The sequence below is a fragment of the Oncorhynchus tshawytscha genome, unplaced genomic scaffold (assembly GCF_018296145.1).
Source record: "Oncorhynchus tshawytscha isolate Ot180627B unplaced genomic scaffold, Otsh_v2.0 Un_contig_4250_pilon_pilon, whole genome shotgun sequence".
NCBI classification, from domain to species: domain Eukaryota; kingdom Metazoa; phylum Chordata; class Actinopteri; order Salmoniformes; family Salmonidae; genus Oncorhynchus; species Oncorhynchus tshawytscha.
Genome location: NW_024609099.1, coordinates 92,993 through 107,654, shown reverse-complemented (window position 1 = coordinate 107,654; position 14,662 = coordinate 92,993). Strand labels below are relative to the sequence as shown.

Genomic DNA, 14,662 nt, shown 5'->3' with positions numbered 1-14,662 from the left:
TTGTGAGTGACACCTGCAACAAACCCAATGAATATAGTGGTTCACGAATGTTTGATCTTGAACAGAACTTACAACATCAATCAACATATCTCAATCAAAAGTGTACAGCCAGAAGAAGTACAGAAAAGAGTGGGACTCTGCACCTGAACAAACGTCAAACCATATTTTATTTTGCCAGTCAATTTGAATAACGTTATTGCGTAGTGAGACGTAATGACGCAAATTTTACGTTATCACGCAATGACATCACAGCGTCATTTAGTTGGCAACACTTCAAACATCCATCCAATATGTCTTCCTCCATGGGCAGCGGGATGTTCCCGGCCAGCAGTCCGCTGGTCCTCACCCTGTCGGCGGCCCGGGTCAGCCGGGACTACTATCTGGAGCTCCGGGGAACAGGGTCCAGGGCCCTGGTGGAACACTCTGGTGGACGACCTGGAGGCTTCTTTCGTAGTACGCAACAGCTAGCAGATAGCAATGTAATGATACTAGCTGGCCGTGGTATAGCTAATGTAATGATACTGATACTAGCTGGCCGTGGTATAGCTAATGTAATGTAATGATACTAGCTGGCCGTGGTATAGCTAATGTAATGAGCTAATGGTATAGCTAATGTAATGATACTAGCTGGCCGTGGTATAGCTAATGTAATGTAATGATACTAGCTGGCCGTGGTATAGCTAATGTAATGATACTAGCTGGCCGTGGTATAGCTAATGTAATGTAATGATACTAGCTGGCTAATGTAATGTAATGATACTAGCTGGCCGTGGTATAGCTAATGTAATGATACTAATGTAAGCTAATGTAATGATACTAGCTGGCCGTGGTATAGCTAATGTAATGATACTAGCTGGCCGTGGTATAGCTAATGTAATGTAATGATACTAGCTGGCCGTGGTATAGCTAATGTAATGATACTAGCTGGCCGTGGTATAGCTAATAATGTAATGATACTAGCTGGCCGTGGTATAGCTAATGTAATGATACTAGCTGGCCGTGGTATAGCTAATGTAATGATACTAGCTGGCCGTGGTATAGCTAATGTAATGTAATGATACTAGCTGGCCGTGGTATAATGCTAATGTAATGTAATGATACTAGCTGGCCGTGGTATAGCTAATGTAATGTAATGATACTAGCTGGGTATAGCCGTAATGTAATGATACTAGCTGGTATAGCTAATGTAATGTAATGATACTAGCTGGCCGTGGTATAGCTAATGTAATGTAATGATACTAGCTGGCCGTGGTATAGCTAATGTAATGTAATGATACTAGCTGGCCGTGGTATAGCTAATGTAATGTAATGATACTAGCTGGCCGTGGTATAGCTAATGTAATGATACTAGCTGGCCGTGGTATAGCTAATGTAATGAATGATACTAGCTGGCCGTGGTATAGCTAATGTAATGTATACTAGCTGGCCGTGGTATAGCTAATGTAATGTAATGATACTAGCTGGCCGTGGTATAGCTAATGTAATGATACTAGCTGGCCGTGGTACTAATGCTAGCTGGCCGTGGTATAGCTAATGTAATGTAATGATACTAGCTGGCCGTGGTATAGCTAATGTAATGATACTAGCTGGCCGTGGTATAGCTAATGTAATGATACTAGCTGGCCGTGGTATAGCTAATGTAATGTAATGATACTAGCTGGCCGTGGTATAGCTAATGTAATGATACTAGCTGGCCGTGGTATAGCTAATGTGTAATGATACTAGCTGGCCGTGATACTAGCTGTATGGCTAATGTAATGTAATGATACTAATGTAATGTAATGAATATACTAGCTGGCCGTGGTATAGCTAATGTAATGATACTAGCTGGCCGTGGTATAGCTAATGTAATGTAATGATACTAGGCCGTGGTATAGCTAATGTAATGTAATGATACTAGCTGGCCGTGGTATAGCTAATGTAATGTAATGATACTAGCTGGCCGTGGTATAGCTAATGTAATGTAATGATACTAGCTGGCCGTGGTATAGCTAATGTAATGATACTAGCTGGCCGTGGTATAGCTAATGTAATGTAATGATACTAGCTGGCCGTGGTATAGCTAATGTAATGATACTAGCTGGCTGATACTAATGTAATGATACTGGCCGTGGTATAGCTAATGTAATGAATGATACTAGCTGGCCGTGGTATAGCTAATGTAATGATACTAGCTGGCCGTGGTATAGCTAATGTAATGTAATATACTAGCTGCCGTGGTATAGCTAATGTAATGTAATGATACTAATGTAATGGCTAGCTGGTGGTATAGCTAATGTAATGTAATGATACTAGCTGGCCGTGGTATAGCTAATGTAATGATACTAGCTGGCCGTGGTATAGCTAATGTAATGTAATGATACTAGCTGGCCGTGGTATAGCTAATGTAATGTAATGATACTAGCTGGCCGTGGTATAGCTAATGTAATGATACTAGCTGGCCGTGGTATAGCTAATGTAATGTAATGATACTAGCTGGCCGTGGTATAGCTAATGTAATGATACTAGCTGGCCGTGGTATAGCTAATGTAATGTAATGATACTAGCTGGCCGTGGTATAGCTAATGTAATGCTAATGCTAATGTAATGATACTAGCTGGCCGTGGTATAGCTAATGTAATGATACTAGCTGGCCGTGGTACTAATGTAATGATACTAGCTGGCCGTGGTATAGCTAATGTAATGTAATGATACTAGCTGGCCGTAATGCTATAATGATACTAGCTGGCCGTGGTATAGCTAATGTAATGATACTAGCTGGCCGTGGTATAGCTAATGTAATGTAATGATACTAGCTGTAATGATACTAGTGGTATAGCTAATGTAATGATACTAGCTGGCCGTGGTATAGCTAATGTAATGATACTAGCTGGCCGTGGTATAGCTAATGTAATGTAATGATACTAGCTGGCCGTGGTATAGCTAATGTAATGATACTAGCTGGCCGTGGTATAGCTAATGTAATGTAATGATACTAGCTGGCCGTGGTATAGCTAATGTAATGTAATGATACTAGCTGGCCGTGGTATAGCTAATGTAATGTAATGATACTAGCTGGCCGTGGTATAGCTAATGTAATGATACTAGCTGGCCGTGGTATAGCTAATGTAATGATACTAGCTGGCCGTGGTATAGCTAATGTAATGATACTAGCTGGCCGTGGTATAGCTAATGTAATGTAATGATACTAGCTGGCCGTGGTATAGCTAATGTAATGTAATGATACTAGCTGGCCGTGGTATAGCTAATGTAATGTAATGATACTAGCTGGCCGTGGTATAGCTAATGTAATGATACTAGCTGATACTAATGCTGATAGCTAATGTAATGATAACTAGCTGGCCGTGGTATAGCTAATGTAATGATACTAGCTGGCCGTGGTATAGCTAATGTAATGATACTAGCTGGCCGTGGTATAGCTAATGTAATGAATGATACTAGCTGGCCGTGGTATAGCTAATGTAATGATACTAGCTGGCCGTGGTATAGCTAATGTAATGTAATGATACTAGCTGGCCGTGGTATAGCTAATGTAATGTAATGATACTAGCTGGCCGTGGTATAGCTAATGTAATGATAATGATAGCTAATGTAATGTAATGCTAGCTGTGGTATAGCTAATGTAATGATGACTAGCTGGCCGTGGTATAGCTAATGTAATGATACTAGCTGGCCGTGGTATAGCTAATGTAATGTAATGATACTAGCTGGCCGTGGTATAGCTAATGTAATGTAATGATACTAGCTGGCCGTGGTATAGCTAATGTAATGAATGATACTAGCTGGCCGTGGTATAGCTAATGTAATGTAATGATACTAGCTGGCCGTGGTATAGCTAATGTAATGTAATGATACTAGCTGGCCGTGGTATAGCTAATGTAATGATACTAGCTGGCCGTGGTATAGCTAATGTAATGAATACTAGCTGGCCGTGGTATAGCTAATGTAATGATACTAGCTGGCCGTGGTATAGCTAATGTAATGTAATGATAGCTAGCTAGGCCGTGGTATAGCTAATGTAATGTAATGATACTAGCTGGCCGTGGTATAGCTAATGTAATGTAATGATACTAGCTGGCCGTGGTATAGCTAATGTAATGTAATGATACTAGCTGGCCGTGGTATAGCTAATGTAATGTAATGATACTAGCTGGCCGTGGTATAGCTAATGTAATGTAATGATACTAGCTGGCCGTGGTATAGCTAATGTAATGATACTAGCTGGCCGTGGTATAGCTAATGTAATGAATGATACTAGCTGGCCGTGGTATAGCTAATGTAATGTAATGATACTAGCTGGCCGTGGTATAGCTAATGTAATGATACTAGCTGGCCGTGGTATAGCTAATGTAATGATACTAGCTGGCCGTGGTATAGCTAATGTAATGAGCTAATGCTAATGTAATGATACTAGCTGGCCGTGGTATAGCTAATGTAATGTATATACTAGCTGGCCGTGGTATAGCTAATGTAATGTAATGATACTAGCTGGCCGTGGTATAGCTAATGTAATGTAATGATACTAGCTGGCCGTGGTATAGCTAATGTAATGATACTAGCTGGCCGTGGTATAGCTAATGTAATGATACTAGCTGGCCGTGGTATAGCTAATGTAATGTAATGATACTAGCTGGCCGTGGTATAGCTAATGTAATGTAATGATACTAGCTGGCCGTGGTATAGCTAATGTAATGATACTAGCTGGCCGTGGTATAGCTAATGTAATGTAATGATACTAGCTGGCCGTGGTATAGCTAATGTAATGTAATGATACTAGCTGATAGCTAGCTGGCCGTGGTATAGCTAATGTAATGATACTAGCTGGCCGTGGTATAGCTAATGTAATGATACTAGCTGGCCGTGGTATAGCTAATGTAATGTAATGATACTAGCTGGCCGTGTAATGATATAGCTAATGTAATGTAATGATACTAGCTGGCCGTGGTATAGCTAATGTAATGATACTAGCTGGCCGTGGTATAGCTAATGTAATGATACTAGCTGGCCGTGGTATAGCTAATGTAATGTAATGATACTAGCTGGCCGTGGTATAGCTAATGTAATGATACTATGATACTAGCTGATACTAGCCGTGGTATAGCTAATGTAATGATACTAGCTGGCCGTGGTATAGCTAATGTAATGATACTAGCTGGCCGTGGTATAGCTAATGTAATGATACTAGCTGGCCGTGGTATAGCTAATGTAATGTAATGATACTAGCTGGCCGTGGTATAGCTAATGTAATGATACTAGCTGGCCGTGGTATAGCTAATGTAATGATACTAGATACTAGCTGGCCGTGGATATAGCTAATGTAATGTGTAATGATACTAGCTGGCCGTGGTATAGCTAATGTAATGATACTAGCTGGCCGTGGTATAGCTAATGTAATGATACTAGCTGGCCGTGGTATAGCTAATGTAATGATACTAGCTGGTAATGATACTAGCTAATGTAATGTAATGATACTAGCTGGCCGTGGTATAGCTAATGTAATGTAATGATACTAGCTGGCCGTGGTATAGCTAATGTAATGATACTAGCTGGCCGTGGTATAGCTAATGTAATGTAATGATACTAGCTGGCCGTGGTATAGCTAATGTAATGATACTAGCTAATGTAATGATACTAGCTGGCGTGGTATAGCTAATGTAATGATACTAGCTGGCCGTGGTATAGCTAATGTAATGTATACTAGCTGGCCGTGGTATAGCTAATGTAATGTACTAGCTGATATATACTAGCTGGCCGTGTGGTATAGCTAATGTAATGTAATGATACTAGCTGGCCGTGGTATAGCTAATGTAATGATACTAGCTGGCCGTGGTATAGCTAATGTAATGATACTAGCTGGCCGTGGTATAGCTAATGTAATGATACTAGCTGGCCGTGGTATAGCTAATGTAATGTAATGATACTAGCTGGCCGTGGTATAGCTAATGTAATGATACTAGCTGGCCGTGGTATAGCTAATGTAATGTAATGATACTAGCTGGCCGTGGTATAGCTAATGTAATGAAGCTGGCCGTGGTAAGCTAATGTAATGTAATGATACTAGCTGGCCGTGGTATAGCTAATGTAATGTAATGATACTAGCTGGCCGTGGTATAGCTAATGTAATGATACTAGCTGGCCGTGGTATAGCTAATGTAATGTAATGATACTAATACATAATGTCTGGAACAGAGCGAATGGCATCAAACACCTGGAAACCAAACCAATGTGTTTGATGTATTTAATACCATTTCATTGATTTACGCTCTAGTCATTACTACGAGCCCGTTCGCCCCAATTTAAAGTGCCACCAACCTGGGCTGCAAGCATACTTTGCGTCTCATGTTTTACTGGCTTTCCAGGACACAACTTGCACTTATATGTAACTCAATGTCATGTTATAGCTAGCTAAGTACATTTTATCGCTGGTCTGGCCTTACTGAAGCTAGCTAAGTGTTAGTCGTGAACTGTTAACCAGTTGTCTTGTGTCAGCAGGCTTGCTTTGCGTCCCTAGTGAGTCAAGACTACGTGAACGGAACCGACCAGGAGGAAATTCGGACAGGTGAGACCAGTAAAGTTCACGACCCAAAAGGGCACCGTATTCCCAGACGAGCTCCTAGGTGACCAACAACCATCCTCCTGGATAGCGACAGGGTATACATGGTTTTGCTCCAGCCCTGTTTTAACACCTGATTTAGCCAATCAGGGTCCAGATGAGCAGCTGGTTGGTAGAAGCAGGTGTTTTACAGCAGGGCTGTGGCAAAAGCCTGCACACCTAGTAATTCAGGAGGAGAGTTGGCTAGCCTTGGGGCAGTTAGCATTGTAAACAGTTTGAAACACATTCATTAAATATATATATTTATTTCATTACTTTGCTTATCTAGCTAAAATTAACTGACTTGCATGTTGTGAGTGTCTCTCTTTAACCTGTCTCTCTCTCTCTAACCTGTCTCTCTCTAACCTGCCTGTCTCTCTCTCTCTCTAACCTGTCTCTCTCTCTCTAACCTGTCTGTCTCTCTCTCTCTAACCTGTCTCTCTCTAACCTGTCTGTCTCCCCAGGTGTGGATCAGTGTATTCAGAAGTTTCTGGATGTTGCCAGACAGACAGAATGTTTCTTCCTGCAGAAGCGTCTTCAGTTATCAGTCCAGAAACCCGACCAGGTGGTCAAAGAGGTAGGTGGTACTGTATACCAGGGGTATTCAATTCTTACCCTACCAGCTGTCCCAGGTCTAAATCAGCTCCTCCTCCTCCATAGCCTCCTTTTGGCCAGGAAGCAGAGTCCTCCCCTCCTCCATAGCCTCCTTTTGGCCAGGAAGCAGAGTCCTCCCCTCCCCCATAGCCTCCTTTAGGCCAGAAAGCAGAGTCCTCCATAGCCTCCTTTTAAGAGAAAAACCAGTGGAAATGGGTTCTAGAATTTGATGGCTCTATATGGATTAGGGTGAAGTCGCTGGGTTCTAGAATTTGATGGCTCTATATGGATTAGGGTGAAGTCGCTGGGTTCTAGAATTTGATGGCTCTATATGGATTAGGGTGAAGTCGCTGGGTTCTAGAATTTGATGGCTCTATATGGATTAGGGTGAAGTCGCTGGGTTCTAGAATTTGATAACTCTATATGGATTAGGGTGAAGTCGCCACTAGATGCTGATCTCGGGTCAGTGTTACATTTTCCCCACTAATGGTTAATGTTAGGATTGGAGGAGGGGAGGCTTATCTTAGATCTGTGCCTAAGGGGAAACTTCACCAGTATGGGGATGTTCTGGTGTTAGGACAGCCTTCCTCTTCTGTTAACAGCTAGTCCATCTCTTCTCTGTTCTGGTGTTAGGACAGCCTCCCTCTTCTGTTAACAGCTAGTCCATCTCTTCTCTATTCTGGTGTTAGGACAGCCTCCCTCTGCTGTTAACAGCTAGTCCATCTCTTCTCTATTCTGGTGTTAGGACAGCCTCCCTCTTCTGTTAACAGCTAGTCCATCTCTTCTCTGTTCTGGTGTTAGGACAGCCTCCCTCTTCTGTTAACAGCTAGTCCATCTCTTCTCTGTTCTGGTGTTAGGACAGCCTCCCTCTGCTGTTAACAGCTAGTCCATCTCTTCTCTGTTCTGGTGTTAGGACAGCCTCCCTCTTCTGTTAACAGCTAGTCCATCTCTTCTCTGTTCTGGTGTTAGGACAGCCTCCCTCTTCTGTTAACAGCTAGTCCATCTCTTCTCTATTCTGGGGTTAGGACAGCCTCCCTCTGCTGTTAACAGCTAGTCCATCTCTTCTCCCTCTCTCTTCTCTCCAGGATGTGTCTGAGCTGCGGAATGAACTCCAGAGGAAAGAGCTGCTTGTTCAGAAACACCTGTCTAAGCTGCACCACTGGCAGCAGGTACGTCCTCCGTGACCCGGAAAACAATTTGTTGTTGAGTGTGTAAATGTTAGTAGGCCAACAGAAGGCTGTCCTCCCCCTCCTCCATAGCCTCCTTTTGACCGGGAAGCAGAGTCCTCCCTCCTCCATAGCCTCCTTTTGCCAGGAAGCAGAGTCCTCCTCTCTCCATAGCCTCCTTTTAACCGGGAAGCAGAGTCCTCCCCTCCTCCATTGCCTCCTTTTAACCGGGAAGCAGAGTCCTCCCCTCCTCCATTGCCTCCTTTTGACCGGGAAGCAGAGTCCTCCCCTCCTCCATTGCCTCCTTTTAACCGGGAAGCAGAGTCCTCCCCTCCTCCATTGCCTCCTTTTGACCGGGAAGCAGAGTCCTCCCCTCCTCCATTGCCTCCTTTTGACCGGGAAGCAGAGTCCTCCCCTCCTCCATAGCCTCCTTTAGGCCAGAAAGCAGAGTCCTCCATAGCCTCCTTTTAACCAGGAAGCAGAGTCCTCCCCTCCTCCATAGCCTCCTTTTGGCCGGGAAGCAGAGTCCTCCATAGCCTCCTTTTAACCAGGAAGCAGAGTCCTCCCCTCCTCCATAGCCTCCTTTTGGCCGGGAAGCAGAGTCCTCCATAGCCTCCTTTTGGCCAGGAAGCAGAGCCCTCCCCTCCTCCATAGCCTCCTTTTGACCAGGAAGCAGAGTCCTCCCCTCCTCCATGGCCTCCTTTTAACCAGGAAGTAGAGTCCTCCCCTCCTCCATGGCCTCCTTTAGGCCGGGAAGCAGAGTCCTCCATAGCCTCCTTTTGGCCATGAAGCAGAGTCCTCCCCTCCTCCTTTTGACCGGGAAGCAGAGTCCTCCCCTCCTCCTTTTGACCGGGAAGCAGAGTCCTCCCCTCCCATAGCCTCCTTTTTGACCGGGAAGCAGAGTCCTCCCCCCTCCTTTTGACCGGGAAGCAGAGTCCTCCCCTCCATCCTCCTTTTGACCGGGAAGCAGAGTCCTCCCCTCCTCCTTTTGACCGGGAAGCAGAGTCCTCCCCTCCTCCTTTTGACCGGGAAGCAGAGTCCTCCCCTCCTCCATCCTTTTTGACCGGGAAGCAGAGTCCTCCCCTCCTCCATTGCCTCCTTTTGACCGGGAAGCAGAGTCCTCCCCTCCTCCTCCTTTTGACCGGGAAGCAGAGTCCTCCCCTCCTCCTCCTTTTGACCGGGAAGCAGAGTCCTCCCCTCCTCCTTTTTTGACCGGGAAGCAGAGTCCTCCCCTCCTCCTTTTGACCGGGAAGCAGAGTCCTCCCCATCCTCCTTTTGACCGGGAAGCAGAGTCCTCCCCTCCCCCTTTTTGACCGGGAAGCAGAGTCCTCCCCCTCCCCCTTTTGACCGGGAAGCAGAGTCCTCCCCTCCCCATAGCCTCCTTTTGACCGGGAAGCAGAGTCCTCCCCTCCCCAAGCAGCCTTTTGACCGGGAAGCAGAGTCCTCCCCTCCCCCTTTTGACCGGGAAGCAGAGTCCTCCCCCCTCCCCTAGCCCCTTTTGACCGGGAAGCAGAGTCCTCCCCTCCTTTTTGACCGGGAAGCAGAGTCCTCCCCTCCTCCTCCTTTTGACCGGGAAGCAGAGTCCTCCCCTCCTCCTTTTGACCGGGAAGCAGAGTCCTCCATGGCCTCCTTTTGACCGGGAAGCAGAGTCCTCCATGGCCTCCTTTTGACCGGGAAGCAGAGTCCTCCATGGCCTCCTTTTGACCGGGAAGCAGAGTCCTCCATGGCCTCCTTTTGACCGGGAAGCAGAGTCCTCCATGGCCTCCTTTTGACCGGGAAGCAGAGTCCTCCATGGCCTCCTTTTGACCGGGAAGCACAGTCCTCCATGGCCTCCTTTTGACCGGGAAGCACAGTCCTCCATGGCCTCCTTTTGACCGGGAAGCACAGTCCTCCTCCATGGCCTCCTTTTGACCGGGAAGCACAGTCCTCCTCCATGGCCTCCTTTTGACCGGGAAGCACAGTCCTCCTCCATGGCCGGGAAGCAGAGTCCTCCTTCCTTTTGCCGGGAAGCACAGTCCTCCTCCATGGCCTCCTTTTGACCGGGAAGCACAGTCCTCCTCCATGGCCGGGGAAGCAGAGTCCTCCTTTTTTGGCCGGGAAGCAGAGTCCTCCTTTTGGCCGGGAAGCAGAGTCCTCCTTTTGGCCGGGAAGCAGAGTCCTCCTCCATGGCCTCCTTTTGACCGGGAAGCACAGTCCTCCTCCATGGCCTCCTTTTGACCGGGAAGCACAGTCCTCCTCCATGGCCGGGAAGCAGAGTCCTCCTTTTGACCGGGAAGCACAGTCCTCCTCCATGGCCTCCTTTTGACCGGGAAGCACAGTCCTCCTCCATGGCCGGGAAGCAGAGTCCTCCTTTTGGCCGGGAAACAGAGTCCTCCTTTTGGCCGGGAAGCAGAGTCCTCCTTTTGACCGGGAAGCACAGTCCTCCTTTTGGCCGGGAAGCAGAGTCCTCCTTTTGGCCGGGAAGCAGAGTCCTCCTTTTGGCCGGGAAGCAGAGTCCTCCTTTTGGCCGGGAAGCAGTTCTCCCCTCCTCCATGGCCTCCTTTTAACCGGGAGGTAGAGTCCTCCCCTCCTCCATGGCCTCCTTTTAACCGGGAGGTAGAGTCCTCCCCTCCTCCATGGCCTCCTTTTAACCGGGAAGTAGAGTCCTCCCCTCCTCCATGGCCTCCTTTTAACCGGGAGGTAGAGTCCTCCCCTCCTCCATGGCCTCCTTTTAACCGGGAAGTAGAGTCCTCCTTTTGACCAGGAAGCACAAGTGTATTCTACATGAGTCCTTCACGGAAGGCTTTTGAAATCTGACACTCCCCCTTTGTTTTCTGGGAGGAGAAATGATACACTACTTCTCCTTTTATCCTGAAATGTCTTGTACAACTATACACTAGTCTATCACTTTACACCTTTCATGTTGCGACCCCTGGAAACATAATTTACCTGTGGAGGAGTCTCATTTCATACAAGTGCGTTTTAGTCCACTTTCTCTCCTCGATTTACCTTTGACCTTTTTGGAAAGGAGACGAGAGCGGACGGAGGAGTTGATTAAATCTAATTGAGAAAAGGCCGTGGTCTACTTTGCTGGCTCAGTGCCGCATCACTTCCTGGATCCTGTCTCATTCTGTTTTTGAATGGGCTTCAAGAATATATCAAATTGATGAAAATGCGGTCCTTTAAGATATATAGGTGACATATCAGGTCTGTAGGTAATGTGTCTGGTCCAGCCTCATGATAACATGTCTGTCTTTAGTTAATGTCTGTTCTGTCTGTAGTTAATATAATGGCTGGTCCAGCCTCATGATAACATGTCTGTCTGTAGGTAATATAATGGCTGTCTGTAGTTAATATAATGGCTGGTCCAGCATCATGATAACATGTCTGTCTGTAGTTAATATAATGTCTGTAGGTAATATCATGTCTGTCTGTAGGTAATATCATGTCTGTCTGTAGTTAATATAATGGCTGGTCCAGCATCATGATAACATGTCTGCCTGTAGGTAATATCATGTCTGTTCTGTCTGTAGGTAATATCATGTCTGGTCCAGCATCATGATAACATGTCTGTCTGTAGTTAATATTATGTCTGTCTGTAGTTAATATTATGTCTGTCTGTAGTTTATATAATGTCTGGTCCAGCATCATTGTAACAGTTAATATCATGTCTGGTCTGTCTGTAGGTAATATCATGTCTGGTCTGTCTGTAGGTAATATCATGTCTGTTCTGTCTGTAGGTAATATCATGTCTGGTCTGTCTGTAGTTAATATCATGTCTGTTCTGTCTGTAGGTAATATCATGTCTGTCTGTAGGTGATATCATGTCTGTCTGTAGTTTATATAATGTCTGGTCCAGCATCATGATAACATGTCTGTCTGTAGGTAATATAATGTCTGTAGGTAATATAATGTCTGTTCTGTCTGTAGGTTCTGGAGGATGTCAGTGTCCAGCATCGTAAACCGTCAGATCTCCCTCCACCTGGACCCCTGGCCTTCCTGGAACAGGCCTCAGCTAGTCTACCAGCTGCACCACTCAAACAGACCTAACACACACACCTCTCTCTCTCCCTCCTGTGTAAATATTTCTGTTGTTTTTTTTGCTGACAGAATGAATGAGTTTGGATCAGAACCACCAGCTGTTGTTTTGTCCTGACAGTATAAATGAGTTTGGATCAGAACCACCAGCTGTTGTTTTGTCCTGACCGAATAAATGAGTTTGGATCAGAACCACCAGCTGTTTTGTCCTGACAGAATAAATGAGTTTGGATCAGAACCACCAGCTGTTGTTTTGTCCTGACAGAATAAATGATTTTGGATCAGAACCACCAGCTGCTGTTTTGTTCTGACAGAATAAATGAGTTTGGATCAGAACCACCAGCTGTTGTTTTGTCCTGACAGAATGAGTGAGTTTGGATCAGAACCACCAGCTGTTGTTTTGTCCTGACAGTATAAATGAGTTTGGATCAGAACCACCAGCTGTTGTTTTGTCCTGACATAATGAATGAGTTTGGATCAGAACCACCAGCTGTTGTTTTGTCCTGACAGAATGAGTGAGTTTGGATCAGAACGAAAATCAATCTAAGAAAGATGTCGAAATTATTTAACATCTTTTTAGTTAGTCTTTGTCAAGGTGCCAATGATTTTGGAGGCGACGACGTTGTGGACAGACGTTGATCTGACGGTGAACGAGAGAATTGGTTTATGTGACCGTGTGTTCTGTATAGATCTTGTGATGTCAGTATTAGAGGTCGACCGATTAATCGGAATGGCCGATTAATTAGGGCCGATTTCAAGTTTGCATAACAATCGGAAATCGATCATTTTGTGTGCCGATTAAAACAATTTTTTTAAAGTGTGTATATACATATATTTTACCTTTTATTTAACGAGGCAAGTCAGTGAAGAACACATGCTTATTTTCAATGACGGCCTGGGAACGGTGGGTTAACTGGTCTAGGAACAGTGGAACAGTGGGTTAACTGGTCTTGGAACAGTGGGTTAACTGGTCTAGGAACAGTGGGTTAACTGGCCTAGGAACAGTGGGGTTAACTGGTCTAGGAACAGTGGGTAAACTGGTCTAGGAACAGTGGGTTAACTGGTCTAGGAACAGTGGGGTAACTGGTCTAGGAACAGTGGGGTTAACTGGTCTAGGAACAGTGGGTTAACTGCCTTGTTCAGGGGCCGAACAACAGACTTTTCACCTTGTCAGCTCGGGGGACCTAATCTTGCAACCTTGCAGTTAACTAGTCCAACGCTCTAACCACCAGCCTCTCATTGCACTCCACGAGGATACTGCCTGTTACGCGAATGCAGTAGAAGCCAAGGTAAGTTGCTAGCTAGCATTAAACTTATCTTATAAAAAACAATCAATCATAATCACTAGTTATAACTACACATTGGATGATTTAACAAAAGAGCATTTGCGAAAAAAGCACAATCGTTGGACGACTGTACCTAACCATAAACACCAATGCCTTTCTTAAAATCAATACACAGAAGTATACATTTTTAAACCTGCATATTTAGCTAAAAGAAATGTAGGTTAGCAGGCAATATTAACCAGGTCAACAAAACTAAGGAGATGATTGTGGACTTCAGGAAACAGCAGAGGGAACACCCCCCTATCCACATCGATGGAACAGTAGTGGAGAGGGTAGCAAGTTTTAAGTTCCTCGGCATACACATCACAGACAAACTGAATTGGTCCACTCACACAGACAGCATCGTGAGGAAGGCGCAGCAGCGCCTCTTCAACCTCAGGAGGCTGAAGAAATTCGGCTTGTCACCAAAAGCACTCACAAACTTCTACAGATGCACAATCAAGAGCATCCTGGCGGGCGGTATCACCGCCTGGTACAGCAACTGCTCCGCCCTCAACCGTAAGGCTCTCCAGAGGGTAGTGAGGTCTGCACAACGCATCACCGGGGGCAAACTACCTGCCCTCCTGGACACCTACACCACCCGATGTCACAGGAAGGCCATAAAGATCATCAAGGACATCAACCACCCGAGCCACTGCCTGTTCACCCCACTATCATCCAGAAGGCGAGGTCAGTACTGGTGCATCAAAGCTGGGACCGAGAGACTGAAAAACAGCTTCTATCTCAAGGCCATCAGACTGTTAAACAGCCACCACTAACATTGAGTGGCTACTGCCAACACACTGTCAATGACACTGACTCTACTCCAGCCACTTTAATCATGGGAATTGATGGGAAATTATGTAAATATATCACTAGCCACTTTAAACAATGCTACCTTATATAATGTTACTTACCCTACATTATTCATCTCATATGCATACGTTGATACTGTACTCTATATCATC

General features: G+C 45.3%; 1 protein-coding gene across 1 annotated transcript; it reads left to right on the top strand.

Moving 5' to 3' along the window:
* Nucleotides 1–310: 310 nt before the first annotated feature.
* On the top strand, nucleotides 311–12,807 carry LOC121844278 (mediator of RNA polymerase II transcription subunit 28-like; the record flags this gene model as incomplete). The annotated part of the gene is given in 6 exon segments (XM_042314202.1): nucleotides 311–415; nucleotides 418–450; nucleotides 6,490–6,559; nucleotides 7,057–7,169; nucleotides 8,272–8,355; nucleotides 12,262–12,807. Coding segments are annotated over 6 exon segments (525 nt in total), but the record flags the coding sequence as incomplete, so codon positions are not given.
* Nucleotides 12,808–14,662: the final 1,855 nt, after the last annotated feature.